The sequence below is a fragment of the Rhinolophus sinicus genome, chromosome 6 (assembly GCF_057876585.1).
Source record: "Rhinolophus sinicus isolate RSI-liver-muscle chromosome 6, RSI-T2T, whole genome shotgun sequence".
NCBI classification, from domain to species: domain Eukaryota; kingdom Metazoa; phylum Chordata; class Mammalia; order Chiroptera; family Rhinolophidae; genus Rhinolophus; species Rhinolophus sinicus.
In genome coordinates, this window is record NC_142506.1 from 45,576,719 (window position 1) to 45,598,943 (window position 22,225).

At 46.1% G+C, this 22,225-nt stretch overlaps 1 protein-coding gene across 5 annotated transcripts in view; it reads right to left on the minus strand.

Annotated features, from left to right (window-relative positions):
• The window catches only part of PCNX2 (pecanex 2), a 240,533-nt gene that overhangs the window by 156,870 nt on the left and 61,438 nt on the right, over positions 1-22,225 (minus strand). For all 5 annotated transcript variants that reach the window (XR_012490740.2, XM_019712884.3, XM_074316661.2 and 2 more), the window contains 6 exons: positions 20,341-20,486; positions 17,920-18,073; positions 17,803-17,835; positions 10,117-10,288; positions 2,353-2,463; positions 1,093-1,184 (listed from right to left, as the gene is read on the minus strand). Coding sequence is in view for 4 of the 5 variants with exons in the window: in XM_019712884.3 (XP_019568443.3) it covers positions 1,093-1,184; positions 2,353-2,463; positions 10,117-10,288; positions 17,803-17,835; positions 17,920-18,073; positions 20,341-20,486 (708 nt within the window). In the remaining variant the exon portion in view is untranslated. The remainder of the gene's footprint in view (positions 1-1,092; positions 1,185-2,352; positions 2,464-10,116; positions 10,289-17,802; positions 17,836-17,919; positions 18,074-20,340; positions 20,487-22,225) is intronic.

Below are 22,225 nucleotides of genomic sequence, written 5' to 3' on the forward strand. Positions count from 1 at the left end.
CCTTTGGAACATATATTACTTTTATTTACTCTTTTACATTTAATTTTTATTTTATCAAAAAATAACCTGTGATTTAAAATAGTAAATGCAGGGTATTCATAAAAATCATGAAATCTGTATAGTATTAACTAATTTTTTGACTGACTGAAGACACCCCTGAGGACGTCACGAGTGTGTGCTTTCTCCGCCTACCCAGGCACCAGGGATGCAGCGCTACCGCACTGAAGGGGAACCGCAGTAGGTCCCGCCCACACCAGCCCTCCACTCCAGTTCCTGCTTCCGGAACGCGGTGCCTTTCAGCTATTTCTTCTTCACCTATTTGCCTCCATTTTTTCAGATAACACGCATGTTTTGTTTCTTGAGTTTTTTGAATTTCAGATATTATTTGCTCACTTTCTAATATGAAAGACAGGACTAAGACCCCCCCCCCCCCCCACACACACACACACTTTACCTCCCCCATTCTTCCATTATCGATATCACTATTATTTAGATTATAAACATAAAATACGCTTCACAGATGAGCCATGCAGGCAAAATCGTAACGTTTCTTTTACGACACAACACCCTCTTTTCCTAAAGTTAACGCTTCTCATGTTTCTCATCATCTCAGCCTTCCCTTGCTGCCAGGTTTCAGCTTCTTCCATCTGGATAAGTCTACCGTCCATCTGTTTTCGAGATTCTAGAGTTTTATTGCGGTCATATCCTCTCCTGTTCTCTGTCCGTTCCTGTACCTTTGTGCAATTGTATCCCCTTATGGTCTTTTGCGTGGTATTTCAAAAGGAAGTGAAGGTAAACAAACGGTCCTATTGGCCATGTTAAGCTGAAGCCCCTCCCAGTGTCATTAACTGAGGGGGCCAGAGACACCTGTGGGAGGGGGGCAGGGGGGGCAGACCAGGTGGGCTTTGTGCTCCAGGGAACTCAGGTATCTTAACACCCTCTCACACCACCGCGGCCTCCCCCAGCGGGCCCTGCCACTCCCGATGGGCTCAGACCGCATTGCTCCCATAGCTGGAGAAGACGTTTGTTTCCTTGGATCATCAGCTGATTTACTGGATGCCAAGAAGGCCGAGGCCCGGTTCCCACACCTACCTTCACAGCGTTGAAGCAGAGCACATGGAGCACGGTGGCTGCTGCGGCGCTGCGGACCACGCTGTAAACAGCCGACATCATTCCAGAAACGGCTGCAACACAAACATCAACAGTTCCTGTCTAGGCCAGCAAGCCTCACAACCAATAAATGTGAAGAGAAGGCTGCAGCTTGCAAACACAAAATGCCTGCCAAAGGGCAGAGAATAAATCTATGGGATCAGTCAAAAGGTGCTGGTGGCCGTTAGTACAAGAAAGAGACTGACCATTTGACTCAAAATTCAGGAGCAAGGCATTTAGAAAGGACCTGGACATTCTCAGGAGACCGTGTGAATGTGTCAGTGTGGAGGTGGGAAACCTCACTTACGGTTCAACGCTGCCCGCCAAGGTAACGATCATGGACAGTGATTTCAACAGAAGGAAGAGGAGAGACAGAGAGAAAGAGAGATAGAGAGACAGAGACAGGGATAGGGAGAGAGATAGAGATAGAGATAGTGACAGAGATACAGACAGAGACAGAGACAGGGAGAGCGATAAGGACAGAGGTAGGGCTAGAAAGAGAGACACAAGAAGTGCTCCTCTGTGCTTGTGTGTGTGTAACAGTGGAAACAGTAATCGATCACCACCTATATTCTAGTGCATGATTTCACTGAAGCCTCACAGCAGCCCCACGAGATCAGCGTGTTTATTTCCGTTTAGAGAAGTATAAGCTTTAAAGTTGAGCAGTCTGTGCGGTCTGCAGGTGAGCGTCAGGTGAGCTATCCTCCACCATGGTCTGAATCTCAAGCACTTGGCCAAAACTAGGCCAAAAGAGAATCACTGTGATGAGGAAGAGACACAGGCCACCTGTCTGTACAGGTCCACACACAACACATATGCGGGTGTCACATTCACACGCTCACATCCACAGCCCCAAACTCACGTACATGTTCAAAGGCACACGCACACACACGTACAACCACACGCTCATTCACACATATTGACACATGGTTTTTCCAGAGAATGGTTAGAAGGGCCCAAAGTTATTCCAAAGCTCAGAGATTCTATTCTTCCATGTTTCTTTGCCGAGCAAGATGGGCCCCTTTCAATTCGGCCAAAAGTGTGCAGATGGGCCCACCATCCACCTGACTGACCCAAACTGAAGAACTTTACACGCTCAGAACAAAGAGAACATAACTGCCCAGACTCTCACTCCAGCCCGAGGCTGTTCCTTATCTGAATCTCAGACCCCTTTACAGAAAGAGTAGAATGTAAAAGACTTACCAGAACCTCCAAACAGCAGCATGTCGATTTGTTCCAAGAGATAAATGCAGAAAGTGTTAATCTGTGGGAAGAGCCCAAGGAGGGAAATGGCTGGGGAGCAGTATAAAAATGCTGCAAGTGAACAGACAGAATTGACAGTAAGTGTGTGGAGCTGTGCCGAGGTCCCCACTCAGCCCTGCCTCCCCCACAGCCCACCGCAGCCCACCTCACCCCACCCAGCAGTCCTAGAGGACTCCTCTCGCCCACTGGGGAGGACAGCCTGGAGGCGGAGCTGAAAATGTGCCTGTGGAAGTGACGGGGAACTGCTCCTGACGCAGAGGCCCAAGGAAAGGACACAGACAGGTCCCGGACTCAACAGAGACGGCAAGATGGCGAGTGAGAGAGCAGACTGCTCTTCAGCTCACTCTCAAGAGCCAACTTGGACTTGAGGGAGATGAGGGTGGGAGAAAGCAGAGTGGGAAACCAACAGGAACATGCAAAACCCAAGGACAGCAGTGAAGGGCTCTTCTTGCATGGGAGGGGGCTGCAACACTGGGAGCCCAGGGGCTCCTTGCATTGTGTGTCTGTCCCCTTGAGCACGTGACTTGCTGAGAGTCTGTTCAGTTCTAAACGTCAATTGGAGATTCAGGGTTCAGTCAGGACTCCAGACTCCCACAGAGGATCAAGGGAGAGGGGTGATTAAGTAAGGAACCCCACACGTGATGGTGGGATGTTGAAGGGCCTGTTTCTCAGGTGGACCCGTTCACCTGGGAGATGAAGGTGCCCCTGCCACTTCCCCAAACCATGACAATGCAATTGGATAAAAATCCGTGTGCTATAATTCAGTGCTTCTCAGAACTCAGTTGTTAGAGGAAACACAATGAAGCAGAGCCGCATTAATAGAAACTTCCCTGTCATTCCCTTTCTCAGTTCCATTTAAGTTGGGTATCATAGAACCACAGACACTCGCATGGGTGGTGCTGTAATACATCTGTCTTCATTTCTGTTTATTGGGTAGAATTTCAGTGGTTTGATACTGGTAATCCTTAATAAAACTAAGGAAATTTGGTTTGAAATTCAACATGCCTCAACACTGGGACTCTGTCCTAACACTAAACATAAACCACAGTGAACAGTGCGAGTAGGGAGGGTAGTGGAGGCTCTTCCAGTTATTGATGAAAAATCAGAAATGCCAACTTTCCAAAGAGAAATTGCAGGAATAAATGCTTTGTATGTCTCATTCTCTGGCTAATAGTGAGTTAAAAGTAATAATGGGACAAACCCCTCTATAACCGTCCCAAGGAACAGTTCCAACTTTGTGAAAATAAAAGGTCAGATAATGGACGTGGCTATAATAAATGGGCCTATGCATCATACTTTGATACACGTGGTGAGTTCAACTGAAAACACTACAATGAATGTGGCAAGATTTTAACTATAGTCATGTTCCGCGTCATGACATTTTGGTCAATGACAAACTGCCCATACGATGGTGATATACCATACAGGCCACGTGTGCAGGAGGCTGTGCCATCCAGATGTGTGTGTGCAAGTCGACCTCTGAGATTCATACAGTGATGAAATCGCCCAACGACGCACTTCCCGGAACACAGCCCCCTCCTTCAGGGGCGCACGACTGTATATTGTGAAAACATTGAGCACCTGCGAATAATATATTTCTCAAAGTAGGTAATAAGATACAAATACTGATCTGCTGACATAACCATATAGGACACAAACTTATTTTTTTCCATGTTTGCGGAAGGAACTCGGAGATCTGAAAGGAAAGATGTAAGAAATAGAAATTCAATTGTGCAGCATTTGGTTATGAGCATCGAAATTTTAGTCCATATCATTTCAAGATACCTGACTAGCTCTTCTCCTTTTAACTTAGGGACTCAAAACCCAGCCAGGAAGACTGCATGCTACGCGATAGTCTTCATGATCAGGTGAGGGGCAGAGGGAAGGGGCCGTGAGATTTCACGTGTTCACCTTCTCAGGTGCCGTGCATGTGACAAAAACTACACCGAGAATGAAGAACTATAGGAAAAAGTACGGGCATGAACTCATATTAAAGGCGGCCAAGGACTGGAAAGTGTTTGGCAAAACATGGGCAGAGTGTTCTCCATAAGAAATACATTAGCTATGAAACCAAAACTAGTGAGGGAGGAGAGCTGGAACACAACGGTGACGGCGTGAGGAAAATAAAACGGTGCCAGGCACCAGGAAGGCCCAGCTGAGGGTGTTCTGGCTGCTCGTGTGGAACTGGAACCAAGTGAAACAGCAGAGCAACAGCCACCAGGGCCCCAGGACCCAGGCCTCCAGGACGAGTTAGAAGAGGAAGGCTCTAGTCTTTAGCATCAAAGCTGGCAGATGGAATGAGGGGAAGACGGAGCCCCGGGATCCTATCTGTCAGGTAGCAGTTCACGTGATGAAACAGCAGCCAAAAGCTTGTTGCATTAGTGGGACGATTGGAAAATTACACTTGAAATTGCTGAAATTATTTTTATCCAAAAGTAAAAAATAAAGACCCTGTGGTTATTGGCAATTTTCCCCGTGAACAAAGTTTTGGGTTTTTTTGTTGTTAGCATACTGCTGAGAGGGTCTATAATTTCCCCTCACTTCTTCCCTGCTCCTCATTTTCCCTAATAATTACCATAAGTGCAGCAACTTCTGGAAGAGTTCCATTTCTTTTCAAGAAAGATTCATAAGTAAAAATATTGTAATATGCTGATTTCTTTTGCTGAATGTGAATAATAATATTCATTACTATATTTGTAGTTTTGGAGTGAAAGCATGCAGAATTAGAACAACATGGAAATAAACCCAAAGCTATGGAGTTGAGTGAATGGACACTGTGTGTCTCCAATGGGCCATCACTGTGGGTGACTAACGTCCTGGTGTCAACTACGGGGCCCAGGAGCCACATCTTCACACAAACCAGAGAATCGTGAGGTCTCAGTGTGCACAGGACAGTGTGTAGACTCCAGGAACGGTTTTAAAAATCTCCACTTATCTTCCAGTATTGTAGTACTGAAGTTGTATTATTGTAGGTCGGGGTTATGGTCTTAAGGAGTAAAAGAAAACATAAAACTTGGATCTGAAAAGACCATGGAGGCCATTTACTACAGAACCCACCAGTGCACAGAACCTTTCAACAGTGACGGCTGTCTCAGCTCACCTGAGCTCCTCCCATGCCCGGGACGTCCTTGCCTCACTAGGCACCCACGCTACGACTGTGCAGCTCTGAACAGACCACGCTACAGGTCTCGCTTGCAGTGAGCTGTAATCCACCTCCCATCTGCTGGGGCTCGCGCACAATAACCGAGAACAAAACCCCTCCCCCTTCCACCTGGCAGCCTTTTAATGACCTGAAGCCCCCACATGTATCTCTGGCACCCACGCATTTCTTCTCTAAGGTGGGCACCCCCCTTCCTTTGTCCCCTCTCCAGAGCCAGGGTAGCCCGTGTGGCTACGTGCCTCAGGGCACACTCTAGCTTTACTACCTCCACTTGAAATATGGTACTAAGACCCCTTGGCTTTCTCATCCATGGGATAATTACAAAGCCAGTCTCACTCATAAGCATTTGCCCAATTGGAAAGTAATAAAAATCCTGGCCCAGAGGTCACCAGTCCCTGACTGAGCACAGGAAATGAGAGCTGACTAAGAAGACCTTTCCCCTCACTCCTGGAAAGAATTTTTCCTTATAATGAAAAAGAAGTGCACAGAGTGATAGTCTGAATATATACAAGGGATCATAAGAAAGGAAAAGAAACGATGCAAGAATATTACCCTCAGTGTTTCTATCTCCTTAATTCACACTCCAGCCTGTAAAGGCACCTAGACCCTGTCACTGACGGGCTTTCTTCTTGTGCCACTTTCTGCCCCAAGTCCACTGCCTCCTGTCTCTGCACTTTCCTCCCCCTCCTGTTGTTCTACCATCTGATGCTCTCTTTTTGCATTACACATGACGAGGAGCTTCTCCATCTCTCCCACCTGTCCAGTTTCCACCTGACTCATCTACCCTGGGCCTGCGTTCAGACCCTCTGCCCTGGGAGGCTGAGTGCGGACGGCTCAGCGCTGCCTGAAAGCAGCAGACGCTCGATGTCCCTGACCCCCTTCCCAGCCTTCTTCTGACAGGTTAAGCAGAAACCAGGAGTGGCAGTGGGTAATAGCAAGATCACCAAGAAGACACAACACTAGGAAACACTGCACGTTCCCCAGCGATAGCCAGAGGAAGACCATGCCCGCCAGTTGCAGTGTGACAGGCACAGTGGTACCTTCGGCCACAAGATGGTACACAGCATCTCATGCGCTTGGTTCTTGTTCCTTGTTGAATGGGTTGAATTGCATCCCTCCAACATGTGTTGAAAACCTAGCCCCTGGGTCTTGTAAATGTGACCTGTGGAAATGAGGTCTTTGCAGATAGTTGATGAGGTTACGATGAGGTCATTAGAGTGGGCCCCAATCGTATATGGCTCATGTCCCCATAAAAAGGGGAAGTTGGACCAGGGACCGACCGCACAGAGGGGAGACGATGTGAAGAGACAGGGAGAGTGGCACCTACAAGCCCAGATCTTCCCCTCGTCCTTCACCTCCAGAGATTCCAGACTTCTGGCCTCCAGAACCGAGACAACACACCTGTTTGTCACCTGTGGGGGCACTTTGTGACAGCAGCTGTAGGAAACAAATCCACTCTTTCTTCCCAGTAACCTTTTGTTTCCTCCGAATTTTTGTCTTCTCTCCTTGGTGGTCTCTGAGCCTAACCATGGCCGCCAACTACCACTCAGAATCCTTGGCAGCTGACGGGACAGGAGGCGAAGAGGTTCCATGAAGAATAAATGCCTGTGAACTGCCTTTGCTTTTCCTCATAAAGCCAGAAAAATGGTAGATGCCTCTACTGCCTTCCTCTCTTTCCCAGTGGTTCCAAATTTGTTCCACAATGTTTTCCTACGCAATGCAAAGTAGTGTGTTTAATACGTTCATTCCACAGAGATTGCAATTGCTCTATTTTTCCATTTTTCTTTACCCCAGGAGTCATTCAGCCAATTTGCTGGATTATTTATCACTATCCTTACTCATCACTGTTGACAAGCAGACAAAATTATGTATTGAGACTCTTTAATGAGAGAAAAGGAGTTCCAGTGAAAAAGATAAGGAATGCCTGCCATATTCCCTCCCTGCCCCAGCTCCTCTTGCTAGTGGAATTGGTTTGAAGAAAAATAAAATGAGAACGTGCACAGCCAGTAGCTTATTCTAGAACAAGGACTACTGCCAAGAGTAAGGGCTTAAGTCTTTACCAGGTACATTAAGGTCTCACTGTTTGAGCCTTAATAACATTTCTCATTCGGACGCCATGGTAAGGTTGCTAGGCCACGACAACTATGTTTATTCAACACCATTGGCTTTCTCATAGCAGCAAATTAAAGGCAAATAGGAATGGGGACATCCATGCACAGAACAATCTCTAAATGGGACACATGTCATGCTCTTCTTTCTTTGCGTCTCTTTACACAAATCAGCTGCGAAAGGTGCTTACTCAGCCTCCACTTCCTGTAAGGACTGAGCTGAAGAGTCCAAAACGATGACAAGCTTTCCCTGATTTATGAAGGGGAACTATTCCAAAAGTTCACCTGTACATGAATTTCTTTAGTACGTAAAGCATACTTGTGTTCCTTAGTTCATCCACGCAACAAACGCTTCTTTAGTGCCTGTGTATATCAGGCACTGTGCTGGGTGCTGGGGACTCGTGGTGACAAAGCAGGGACTCTGCCTTGCCTTTACCAGCGCATAAGCCAGTGAGGGAGACAGACGTTACTCACATTTTACAAATGAAGCCGACTGCTTCAAATAGGCTAAGTGCTATGAAAAGTACGGTTGTGAGAGAGTAGAAGATGGGACCAAAGTTAGGGGAAACGAGCCATTATTAACTAGCAGAATCGGGAGGTGGGGGACCCCACATAACAGGAACACAAAGGACGAGGATCAGATGGAGGAGCCACGGCAGTTAAGGCTCCAGGTCGGGCCCAAAGCCTCATGACCTGTAGGAGTTAGGATGCTACACACACTACACCACGCTCGAGATCCTGGGAAGGGGGCCACCAGGCACAGGCCTGAGTGTGCACTGCATTCTGATACAGGCCAAGGCCTCTTGGGCATCTTCCAAATCCTTTGATGCCTCTCCACCTCCAATCCCCAGGTCCTCCTGTGCCCTCCAGCACGGCTGTATGCAAAAAGACAACAACAGGAAAGGATGGGCCTCCAAAGTGTGGGCAATCATGACCGGGTATCTCTGCCTACGCAAACTCTGACTTCTTCATTGCAGCTCGTCTCAGGAGGAAGATGGGTGAGCTCATTTATGAGAAGGTCAAAGTGGCTGAAAGTCTTTGTTGGTGTATGTGTTCTCCAACGGATATTTCAAGTAATATGAAAAAGTAACGTGAAAAGTATCCGGCAGGATGGAAGCAAATACCCTTGAGCAAGAGGGCACCGCCTGGGAGTGTAATCATGGGATCAGTCTGGTTTTTCCCAACATGTTTCTGTCTCCTATTTGAGCTCAGAGAGTATCTGAAACTGGCTGCCTAACCCTTTGGTATTAAGAAGCTGCTCTGTTCCTCCCCGGCTGGAACAGGAAGTTAGGTGTTGAAAGTGCAGACAAGGGTGGACATGGCTGGGTTGGGTGGAGGGGAGTGAACAGTTTGCTGCCAATAGAGCCGGAAGAGGAATGGAAGCTGGTGTCAGGGAAGGAGAGTCAGGGGAACAGCTGCTACAGTTTTCACCTATAAGGAGCGCAAAGGAAACTTCCGCCATATTCGGGGCCCTCCCGGTCCCACTAGAGAGACTCAGGGAGCTGTCATGGGAGTCAGAGAAAGGTTAATGTGGGACCTACGACTTTGACAGTCTCCTCTGAGTAAGATTTCCAGCTGGCAAGCAACAGATGCAGGGGTGGTCTCTTTGGCAGCCACTCATTTGGTCAACGTGATCCAAGCGAGGGTGTGTCACACCTCTGGATGTCATCACAAGGGTTCTCAGGGCTGTGGGCCAATACGGGGGGAGTCTCTGCACAATGGCAATAATGACAGCTAATAGCTGGCACTGGCCACTGTGCTATGTGTATCAATATACTAAACTCATAACAACCTCTGAGGTGGATACTATTTTAGTCCCTATGTTACAGTTGAATTTTGCTCAAGGTCACACAACTAGTAAAGTGGCAGGGCTGGAATTCAGACAGCCAGCCATCTGGCTCCAGTTCAGGGCTCTAAACCATTATAACATGCAGGTCACTTGTGTAAATGGACCGTTTTATATCCAACCCTGCCTAGACTTGAAGGTGAGCAAAGGATACCAGCGAAAGGCTGTGTGAGCAAAGGATACCAGCGGGCGGCCATCCAGGACTCTATCTGGACTGAGGCTCATGCCCACTCAAGTGTCACCCGAGCATCCGTGCCATGCAGATGGCACTGTGGCTGCCACCCTGATGGCAAAACCACCCCCACCCCGGGGAGCCCCACTGGCACCCCGCACCAGGCACCACAGTGGCCAGTCTTCAGGTATCACGATGCTGCAACTTCTTGGTCATATGTCAAACCCTTTAGCATAATTCCATATTGGATGCTCTGGCACCCAGATAGTCTTCTATAGGTGGGCCAGCCAAGAGCGGATGCTCATTTCTTCATTTAATAATCAAGTGAAGAAGTCTCTCCAATTAGGGGTTCAGAAGATGAAGGGAAGACACACCCTCCCTCCTCTGCAGTCTCCCCACAACCCCAACATGAACTCACCTATTAAGAGGTCCCTAGCTGATTGGAGCGACCCTGGAGAGAAGAGCTTCAGGCCATACACACTGTAAGTGGGGGGGTAGCTGGCCTTGGCCCCTGCATCAAGAAGCAAAATAAGGCCACACAGCACACAAAAATAGATTGGTCTGCTGTATGTTATGATTTGGTTGTGTCCCTAGAAAACAAACACAGTTTTTGAATGGTACCTTTATTTTGCTTAAATGACAAAATCCTCATAGTCAATCATTTATACCATATCATACAATTCATACCCTAAAACGTATTCTCTCCCCTCCCCTTCCATAGTTCATACACAGGAAACACTGCAAAAATAAAAAATGATGTTTATTCTGTCAAATAAGAATGAGAACATCACATAGAATGCTATGCCCCTCGGACTCAGCAAAATTTACCTGAAAATTTAATTACCATCCTTAGGTACAATCTAGACCTAATTCAATGCTTCCCCAACAGCGAAACTTCCATTTTGAACTGTTCATTTCACATACAAAACTAATGTAAACTATTATTTGCACTACGTGGTCTAATGTGTGCTCCACTATTAATAAAAAAAATAGAATTGTAGGTTGTGGGCTTCAATCTTCTTACGTGTTAGAAAGCAAGACAATACAGGTCAAAAGTTCTACCTGCAGAAATTTCATAAAATGTCCTAGGGTAGCACAATGGAATGACACAATTAAAAAAAAAAAAATCTTACTATTTATGTACACTTTCCTCTTAGGAGGACCAAAAACTTAACAGATCTCATTTTAGCCCTCAAAATATTGTTATGAGGAGAAGTAGAAACATTTTTTATTCTCCTCCGTGAATGGATAGAAAGATTAAGAAAAAGATATAACATCAACTTTCCAGGGCAAAGCCAATGAAGAATTTACATCTTCCAAATCTATGCATAATTCATAAAGTTCAAAATAACAACGAAAGTGAGTTAGGGAGAGAATATTCTTTGCAATCCATGAAGTATTTTGAGTATAGAAAGATGAAAGTGATATGGTTGGTTTCAGATGTGAATTTTTAGTCACTGCCTTGAACGTGTTATATTTAGAAATGCAATTTAAATTGCCACTGCTTCTATAATAGAAATGGTCCTATTCTGAGACCATCTTTTAATAGGGAAGGAACACAGACTGTCCGTGGGGGCTGGCGATATTTGGCCCTGAGTCCAGGCTCAGTCTTGAAGGAGTATTTGTACTCTTATGAAATTTCCTTTTGAATCCAACTAGGTCATAGATTAATGGGTATGGGAATACTTTCTCTGCATTAAAAAAAAAAAAAAATGAAACTGAAGCCCAAGTTAAAGCTTAATGCATTTCTTATCAAGCCAATAGCAAAATAAATTGGTTGGTACAGAGAACTATTCAGTATACAAATACACAAGCATATGAGACATTTCCTCAAACTGACAGCATTTAGTAAATATAATTTAATAGTTACCTCTCCCTTGTCCTGATTCTTCCTTTTTTTTAAAGGTTAAAAATAGATTTTCTAGGAACTGAAAGTCTTAGGCCTTGAACAATTTTGAGATATCATCTTGGATTTATTTACTGGGTGTGGGAATGCTTTCTAAGCATTTGTAATTTATGAGACAAAACCTGAGGCTCCCTTAGAGCCTGCCCTCACCCTCAGGTTCTTGCTTCACCCCACTTCCCATTAAAATTTTGGGACCCCAAACCATTTTTTGTGGCATATAAGTCACCTTTATTTGCCTTGGTTCATAAAAACACCTAATAAAATTTTCCTGCTTTCCAGTTCCTTCTTTCACATATGAATAAATCATCAAAACCCCCCAGGACTGATTTTTTTTTTTAATAGAAAAATTCCACTTGCTCCTCCAGGTGAAGTCTGATCACAACCTTTAAAAACTTATCCAACTATTTCCCATCTGTTTTTTTAGCCCTAAATACACAGGGAAGCACCACTGAACCCACCTGTGGGGCACCTTGGAGGCTGTTTCACAAGCTGGTCTATGTGTGCATCTGGATTCCCCTCAGCCCCACAGTCACAGGCAATTTCATGGCCCACACTCTCAGTGCAGAGAGAGGAGAAGGTGAGAGAATCTATGGAAACTTCCAGAACTCCCCACGGAGAGTGGTGGGGCATGTGGCTAAGCCATTCTCATTATCCTTTTATCAAGAGTAGAATGGTCAAATGCTTCAAACTTGTTAAGAAAAAAATCAACCAAACAAAGGTTTTGATCATAAGGAAGATGGGTGTCTGAGAGAATCTTAGGCAACTGGGCCTCGGAGGCAACTGAACCGGGCCTGTCCACAGCTGGGCCACGTCAGGTGGCCGCACGAGCCAACTCCAAGCTTTGTGCAAATGGGCGTTCCCTGCTCCCTCGGTGCACGGGCCCTCAAAGAGCTGCCTCACACCTGCCCAGCTGGCACATGTGCCCGACCAGCCACATTCAGAGGTCTGAGGGGAAACAGCAGTTCCCGTTTACCCAGGCTCTCCTGCGTTCTGCCTACTTTAAGTGGACTCACATGCTTAATCCTTGGTCTACTCTAAGAACTACATATCATTATTCTCATTTCCCCAGGGGTAAACTGAGGCACGAGGACTAAGAAATTTGCCCACAGACAGAGAACAGTGAGGCAGAGCAAGGACTTGGACCTGGCTGCTGGCTCCCAGCAACCTCCAGGGAGGTGACTGCATTTAGCACTGGATCCTTCCAGGCCCGAGGACTCGATCTGACTTAACTAGACCTCGTTCACAACGACCATTCTTTACACACACGATGCGAGAGATACTCACGCAAAGCAAAGACAGAGGGAGTAATAGCTCTGGGGTGTCGACTTTTCTGAAAAGGACTCTAGAGGGTGCAGACAAATACCCCGAAGCTCTGTCCAGCCCCCTCTGACACTGGACCATTGAAGGCTCATCACTAGCAGGTTTGCTGTTATTATAGTGTCTTACGATGGTATAGGGTAGTGTCCTTAAGCATCACTTCTTGGTGGCTGCTGCTAAGTTCTCTTTTACTTTAGCTTCAGCAGCTCACCTATTTAGTCATCCTGAACATTTTTAACCGCACACCTTAGTTGTCCTTCTATGTGGAGCACAAGGAAGAAAGCTGGGGTGAGCACCCTCTGCCCTGTGGACAGCTGAACCCATGAAACCCTAGGCAGTCACCTTCTGCGCCTCACACTGGGTGTACACAAGGGGATCCAAAACACGTCAGACAACGCAGCATAGGCGGTAAGCAGCAACAAAAGGGTTGAATGATTCCTAACTCTTGACTAGTAAGATACCACTTCAGAGTCAATATGGTAGGAATTTGATAAGCTCCTTGAAAAATTGAAAAGACATAGGCACAGGAGTTTCTCTAAGCTTAATTTATCATTTAACTCCACAGCGCAATTTGTTTTCAGTCCCGCTTCCTGACTTTCAGGTCTGCGAACCTTGACAAATGGGCACATGCAGGTGTCTGACCTCGGGGCAGTGACAGGGATGTGACAGTCCCCTCAGTGATGTCCAGGGGTCCACTCTGCTGATTCCCATGGCCCTAGCAATCCTCTCCCTGGCACTGAAAGACGTGGGCAGGGAGTGACCTAAGTTCTGCCCCTATTTAATGGGAGAAACCTAGTATATGAAAATGAAGACATTTGAAGCATGGGATGGTCCATGCTGCAGAGAGCACTTTTTGAGCAAAGTAAAATACACAACTAAATACATATTGTTTAACTTTTGAGATCCATTAAAATTAAGTTGACCACCTTATTTCTAGTACTGTGGACTGAGAAATTGTTTTATGTCATTCAAAATCATTCTTCTGATAAACATGTCCTTAACCAGGTGATCAAGGTCAACATCAACAGTGAGAGTTGTAGTATCTACCTCAATGTAATGTGATGAAAACGGCTTCTCTACCCTGGCGTCTTCCTCCCCCAAATCCAAAACCCCAGTGTAATCACGAGATAAACACTGGATAAGTCCCAACAGAGGGGCAGTTCACACAACCCCTGAGCAACACTCCTATAAACTGTCCAGGTCATCACAAACAAGAAAAGTCTGAGAAACTGGCACAGCCTAGACGAGCCCAAAGAGACACAACGACTAAAGGTGATGTGTTGTCCTGGGTGGGATCCTCAAACAGAAAAAGGACGCACTAAGGAAATGTGAGTAAAATATGGACTTTAGTTAATGATAATGTATCAATATTGGCTCATTGGTTGTGACAAACGGAGCACACTGACGTGAGTCACGGGGTTAATAGCAGAACTGGGCATGGGATATGTGAGAACTCCCTGCACTGTCGTCCCAATTACTCTGTAACTCTAAAACCTAAAATAAATCTAAAATAAAATCTAAAGAAAAATCTAAAATAAAAATCAAACAAATTAAAAGCTTATTTACAAAAATCATTCTCAGTGGTGGCTACATAACCGGAAGTGGTACCAAGTGTCTTCGTTGTGTAGCAGCCACAGTTCATTGACTAGAACACGTAATAATTTCAAGCCCTCGCTCTTTGGAGTTTGTACTGTGAGCGAGGAAACAAGTATGCAGAGTGCAGGAGCAAGGGATGGAAACATCTGCAGAGGACTCAGTATACTCCGGACCCTGGGCTGGGCATTTACTAAGTCCCACTGAGGTGGCTACTATCATCCATATTTTACTCACATATGAGTTGCCAGCATTTGTCAGGAGCTTCCCGGGTGACAGACTGTGCTGAGAACTTCCTGTGCATCATCGTGTTTAACCTCCTTACAAGCCTGTTTTCTTATTTCCTCTTTTACGATGAAAGAGCTGAGATCCAGAGGAGGAACCTGCCCAACACCCGAGAGTTTGTACACAGCTGGATTCACATCCCATGACCTGCATGTTCCCAGTTTATCACATGATCAGAGATTGCCCCCACCATCACCACCTGGGGGGTGAAAATGCAGCTTCCGAGGTGCTGCCCACTGGCCATGACTCCGGCTCTGCGCAGGGCATCCCAGTCTTTTGCCGCCACTCAGATATCCTCCCGCATTTTGCGTGGTGGGTTTTCATCAGTGGTTATTTTGGCAAGACCTGGTATGGATCTGTGAAAGCCAGGTCATATCCTCAGGGCCCGTTACTCGATTGCCCATCTGTGATCCTCAGGTTCCTTCCAGAATCCACCCACCCTCAGTTTTTCAAGCTCTCTAGACCTGTTTTCTTTTACAACCAGATGCATTTCTTTCAGGCCCAGGGTCAATTGTACCACATCATTAGTCTGTCATTATTAATTCTACATCTACATCTGAAATATACAGAATGTTAAGCAAAAATTTTATCGTTTCATTTTGCAATCTTTTAGTTTTAACAACATGCTCACAATTTGCCACCTCTGTGCTCTTGGAAACAAAGAAAAAAAGTCAGCCAATCACTGTTAAGAGCAAGAACTGACTGATTTGATTATAACAATGCCCACCCCCTCAAATGTACAAAGTAATGTTGTCCTGAGAAGCGCTGTAATTCACCTGACAGCCCCTGACAAATGACACTGAGCCAGGCTGGAGAGAACGGCTGGCTTGAGAATCACTTGTCTGCCCAGACTTGGTTCTCTCTCCACCCTCCTTTCTGAGGCTGTGTCATCTGCAAACGAGATGGTAAAGCAGCCTTCTGAGTGCTGCACGGCTCCGTCAGAGTGCAAGAGGAAACATTTTCTAGCTACCACATCTTCTTTCCTCACTAGAACTGTTAGAGAGGTGCCCACTCAAATCTGGGACTACTCCACTCGGAAATCCGTGTGAGCGGATTAATGACAGCCATGAACACCGTTAGATGTCTGACGATGGCCTCCTATGACAGCAAGAGCAGTCATTTCTTACTATCTCTGTGACATGCTTGCTCAGATAAAGGAATAGCAGCTTGATGGAGTCCCCCAGGAACTAGATCAATATAGACAATATGTATCCCCAATGTAGAGTGATGACACAGGAGTCCTGCTAATGGACACCCAAACCCACAGGGATTGTGCAGCTGTACTCACCATCCACCTTTACTGGCATTTTCTGCATTACTCCTGAGAGTACACAAAGGAAAGGAATGTTTCATAGCCTGTAAGACTTCTCCCTGCTGTCAGCCAAGAAACAGTGACTCTAGAAAGGAGGGTTTGCTCCCTGAAGCAGGAGGATGGTGGTGTGGCATCTAGGATGGGCTCGAACAACACCTTTCAGAGCCGTGCATCTCTACTCCCACCGCCTAACCCAGATTTCTGCCTATAATCACAACAATACATCTTAATACCCTAATTATGCTGCTTCTACTTATCTTGACACTCAGAGTCTGGGATAAAAGAAGATGTATTATACGTAAACCAATTATGGGGAACAGAGGAATTTAACAAGATAGCAATGTGTGCCATGTGATCGCCCAATTATGAGCTTGTCTTAATTACCATGAACTAAACATGAGCTACCAGAGATTTAAAAGCAGTCCTAAATCCTGGATATGAATTTTTGAAAAGCACAATAGAGGGAAGACCAAGCTTTCTTTCGCTGGAAGGATTTTTCGGGAGCCCGCAGAAGCTCACCATAACAAAGGAAAGAAGGTTTCTCAAAGAGCTGGGAAGTCTCAGTGCAGAGGCATGTGGCCGGGTATCGGTGGGCACAGTGCCGGGCCCTGTCCCACAGCACCCGCAGCGGGAGGTACAGCTGGGTCAGTGGGAACTGGGCATGCTTCAGAGCCCGTCGCATGTCAGAGCACCAGCAGGCCATACTGGTGAGCCCAGTGAGCCTAGAGTTACAAAGTCCAAAGCTCTGGGGATAAAAGGCAACAATACACTTGAAAATGTGGATAGGAAGAGGTCAGCTTTCTGTCAGAATGATGACGTATGCTCACATAACTGGTAACAGCAATAAAGAGAGCTACCGTTTCTTAAATAATTTCCACATGCCAGGTACTGTTTCAAGTACACTACATGTACTTAATTAATTAATCCCCATAGGCGTTTTTTGTTTCCTTATACACAAGGAAACTGAGGCACGAGGGTATACATCTCGGTCAGGGTCCATCACTCAAGCAGAGGACCCAGGAAACAAACGCAGTCTGACTGCAGAGTCTGCACTCGTCCCCACTAGGCTGCAGTCTTTCCCGACACGAGTCCAGTGGGACAGAAAAGCCCCTCCACACACTCTTTGACCCCACCCTGAATATCCCCCCACTGTCCTCCATGCCACGCTCTCAGATCCAGCCTGAACTTGGCCGCCATGTGCTAATATTTCTATTGGTAGTATCTCTCTCTCTCTCTCTACACACACAAACACACACACACACACACACACACAGACACACACACACACCGGGGGTGCCAGGGGATGCCAAAAAAATGTCTACAAGTGGACACATTGGTCAATGTTGCTCAAGCAGCAGTTCGCCATATTCAGAAGTGTCTGGACGCTGATGGTAACCACTCTGAGCACCTCTTGTAATTGCAGAAGTCACACGTGACTTGTGTTCATCTTTTGTTATCAGTATATATTGAGTATTACAATTTTAATACAGTCTTCCTTTCTTAAAATGTGTATATATTTTTTGGCACCCTCTGTGTGTGTGTGTGTGTGTGTGTGTGTGTGTGTGTGTGTGTGTATATATATATATATATATATATATATATATATATATATATTGCCTTTTGAATAGATTTTGGCCATTCCCCTCTCTTCACCACAAGAAGACAAGTGACCGGTCTTACTGGAAACTTACGTGTATTGGCGAGGCGGGGTCAGGCTGGACGCTCTAGAACAAAACCAGAAGTGTGTGTGTCATCATCTCATGATTTCAAGGCTACACAGTGATGGTAAGAATGAGAGGCGGCCTTGCCTTGAGCAGGGAGTACTGGCAGCTGGCCATGACCAGGCAGAAGAGCAGCACCCACATATCCGTGCAGAAGCCCCGGTTCAGGGTCAGAAATCCGAGCAGGGACACCAGGACGACGACTGACACCGCCAGCACATTTTCCTTGACGTCTTCAGTTCTGCGCAAAGTAAACAGATAAAAATGCAAGAAGTAAAAGTAAGTGTCTATTTTTAAACAGAGACTCCTGTGTGCCTCTAAAAAGACTGACAATGACGGCAGATGGTTCCCCTGGGCAAGCCGTTATAGTTGGGAACAAGACTTTGAAGTTTCTTTCATTCCTTCTTCCTGCGTTTTATAAACAAAATCTGTATTTTAACCCCAGATTTCTGTTATTGAAACGAAGGAAATATAATCTCATCGGGTCTGCTTGGCAATTAAATGGGGTTTACGGGGAGAAGGCATTTAACTCTTCCATCCACAAGAGTGCAATGCATTTCAGACAGAGCTCCACTGTCTCCTTCAAACGGGGGAGGGTGCGTCATACCTGGCTGAAGAGGAAATCGTTCCCACACCTACTCTCTGTAGCCAGAATGTGCCACCAAGTTTCAGGAGCCTGGAGCTCTCCAGCTGAAGAGCTGACAATGCAGAGGACCTGAATGAGGTGTGTCGTGACCAGTCTCATGGGCTGGTTTTCTCCCGGGGCACTCCGCATAAGAGGTGTGGGGCGGAGGTGGGCTCATCCAGAGGTGGTTCGTTGTCATTGCGTGTGCAGAGGGACAAGTGAGGGAGTTTAGGATGCTGACACAAAGGGGCTGAAGGCTGGGCCATGGAGCCTAAGTAGGGTGGGAGGCCTGGAGGCCAGGCAGGGCTGCGAGATGGGCGGGAGTGGGCGGGTCAAAGTGCTAGCTATGGTTTGGGAACATGTGAGGGGCTCGAGGGGATATGGAGGATGAGCAGAGGCTGAGAGTGTACAAACTTTAGGAGGTGGAAGGCAGCTATGGGAGGACAAGATGCACGGCGGAGTTACGGGAGGGGCTGGCATGGAGTCGGGAGGATGGTGTGGACCACAAGGTCAGGAGTACACATGGGTCAGTCTCAGGGATGCTGAGAATACTTTTTACCTCACCATCTTTTGCTCATGTACATATTGGTCTCTCCGATTAAGTTACGATCATTTTTAGAAAGGGACAACCGGCTACTTCATTCCTGGCACGTAGGCACTCCTGAACATTACTTTTTAAATTAATAGACTTTATTTTTCAGAGCAGTTTTAGATTTACAGCAAAATTGACGAGAAAGTACAGAGTTGCCAGACTGCCCCTCCCCCAAACACACACACGCACGCACACACACACACACACACACACACACACACCACCCTACCCCCCGCACCCATCAACACTGTCCGGTCCAATTTCAATAATTCCTTTTTAACATAAAAATATATATATTTCAAAAAACTGCCTCACCTAATAGAATGTATTCTGTTGAATTATTTTAGTTAAATATGAAACATTCATCTTAAGTGTGTGCCCCTCGGGTAACATAGTGTTGTTAGAAAAGACATTATAACTCCATTCCTTGACTTGTGGGTCCTGAAATTTACTGTTGTAATTTTGCATGACTACAGTTTTTGAATATGTGATCACACCATTTAAGACATTACTATAATAAGTAGTCACTGGGGGACCAACTACAGCAAGGCAGGCCACCAGCCTGCCCACTGCCCCCCCGCTGGCTGGCACTTAACTCTGACACTCTGCGTTGGCTGATTTTAGCGTTCGGAACAGTAGCTTGGATTTTCAAACCTACACTCCAGTCAGAACTGTACCGCCCTTGAAGATCATAATCCCGTCCTTTCTACCTGGAGGACGGGTGATGGAAGTGGGGCATCCCCTACCTGGCCCCCTCTCCATCATGCCTTAACCAACCTGACCCTCCTCTCACCCCTCCCCACCCAGACACCACATCTCCAACCCACACCATTTTATCTTGAGGAACATGGTAAGCGGTGAGAACGAGGGAAAGGGTGTACAGGAAAGATGGTCAGTTGGAGTTGTCAAAGGGAAGAGGCAGGTATCACTCACTTCCTCTTCTCTCCTCTCCTCTCCCTCCGCACCCAGTCAGGCCACGCCCTGGGCTACACGTGGAGCCTCAAGTTCTGCTACAAAAACATGGCCAGCTGTCAGGACACCAATGCACAATGTTGTCCCCAAAGCTAACCTTACACCTAAATCACCTACCCAGCTCTCGGTGCTCCGTCTCAACTGCTGAACTACCATTTCTACAGCTATCGGCATCCTACTGCTTTGACCTGGACTTCGCACACAGAGGTGCACAACGTGAAAATGTTCCCGTGAGCCTCAGTGCGGCGGGCTTCCTTGGACAAGTGTGCACGAGCACGCTGACCCTCCCCCAGCCCCGGGTCTCCTAGGGGGTGCTTACCGATCAAGCAACGCCAGCAAGGTGAGCCGGTCATACCAGACTTTAATCCACTTGCCGGGGAAAATGATAAACTTGTAAAACTGCTCTCGGTTCAATTTCCCTTGCGTTGAAGAGCATGAAGAGTCTTCTAGATCCTGACTCAGATGCTGTTAGACACCAAAAGAAACAAGGGAGAGAGTTTCATACTGACGTGTTATTGCCATAGATATACCTCATAATTTGAAAGTCCAAACAGCATGCGATGTAAGCGAACGTATTTCATAAAAACGGTACTTGAAGGATAATGATCAACAAGGGTCTTTCTTACCAACAGACTTCATTTCCATGACAATGTACCATTAAGATTATTCTACTCATCATGTCAAAACAGTTAATTAAGGCCTATAAACTGCCATGAAAATAATGCTTACGAAAGATCAGAATTCAACAAACTATCTTAAATGACAATTTGTGAAGTATGTTATTTAATGTAATGTTGAGATAAATATTAAAATTTAATAAGAGTAAAAAGATTTTCATTGCCAATATGTAGGCCATTGGTGGAGACCGATGTAAGAAAAACTGAAATATTTATAGAAAAAATCTAAGCCAATAAAATAGAAATAGGTGGGTTTAAAATGTTTTAACCCCAAATTCATCTATGATTGGCTCTAATCCAGTGGAGAAGAATTCAATTTTGAAACAAAAGGTTTCATGATTTATCTAACAAATATTTAATGAGTGACTTATAAGCATGGCATGACGTTGGGAATAGGAAAATAAAAAGAACATGGTGGACTCTGTCCGTGGCGTCCTAATGCCAGTAAGAAAACATCTCTTAGACATCATAACGGTCACACATACTCAAAACCCCTGAATGCAGGCCAGGCCCAGCACTACCCATCCTAAAAGAGAGCTGGACTCCACGTCTACAATGCAGAGGGGACACTGACCTGGAAGGGACCTGCAGGTGGGGGAACACTGAGGACAGAACAGAAGAGGGAAGAAATCACACCTACCTTTTCTGACACCTGACACAATATTTGAAACAGAAGTAGTTAAAACAGCCTGTTGTGGCATTTCCAGAGACTACACTGGCAACGAAGTATCAATTAATAGTTACTCATTTATTTATTGTCAACGAGGAATAAAATGTTCCATATTGCTAAATTTCTCAGGAGACTAAAGATTACACTTTAAATCTTATGTATTTAATATTGACCTCTGTCATAGCCATCTTCCAAAAATGTGCAGTTTTACCTTCTTGTGCTCTTAAACACAGTCTAGAGGGCGCACTTGAACTTCCGGTAAGGTCAGGTGCGCACCATGTTCACCCTGCAGCACCAGTCAGAGAGAGTCGAGGACCCAGAAGTCCCTCAGGGTATTTTTCCCTACACCGAATGACACCAGGTACCATGCATCCCTCCAGGTGGCTCAGGTGTTTGGAGCCCCGGGCTCCTAACGCAAAGGTCACCAGTTCAATTCCCACATGGGCCAGTGAGCTGCGCCCTCTACAGCTAAGATTGTGAACAACAGCTCTCCCTGGAGCTGGGCTGGAGGTGAGCGTGACCTGCCTGCTGTGGGCTGCTGTGTGCTGCCATGAGCTACCGTGACCAACTACTGTCAACCTACTACCTCAGTCAGGGGGAGCGCAAGGCTCATAATACCAGCATCGGCCAGGGAGCTGTGTCTCACACTAGACTGAGAAACAATGGCTTGAACCAGAGTGGGGGGGAAGGGAGGTGGAAGAAGTGGGGGGGGGAAGCCCCAAAAAGTTTAAAAAATACAGTTTTATTAAAAGTTGAGTAGATGCCAACACATATCTTTTAAATGTATGTGAGGTGTAAAGAACAACTATTCAATGAAGACCTGTGTGGCCATCACTCAGTATGAGGAAAAGAGCATG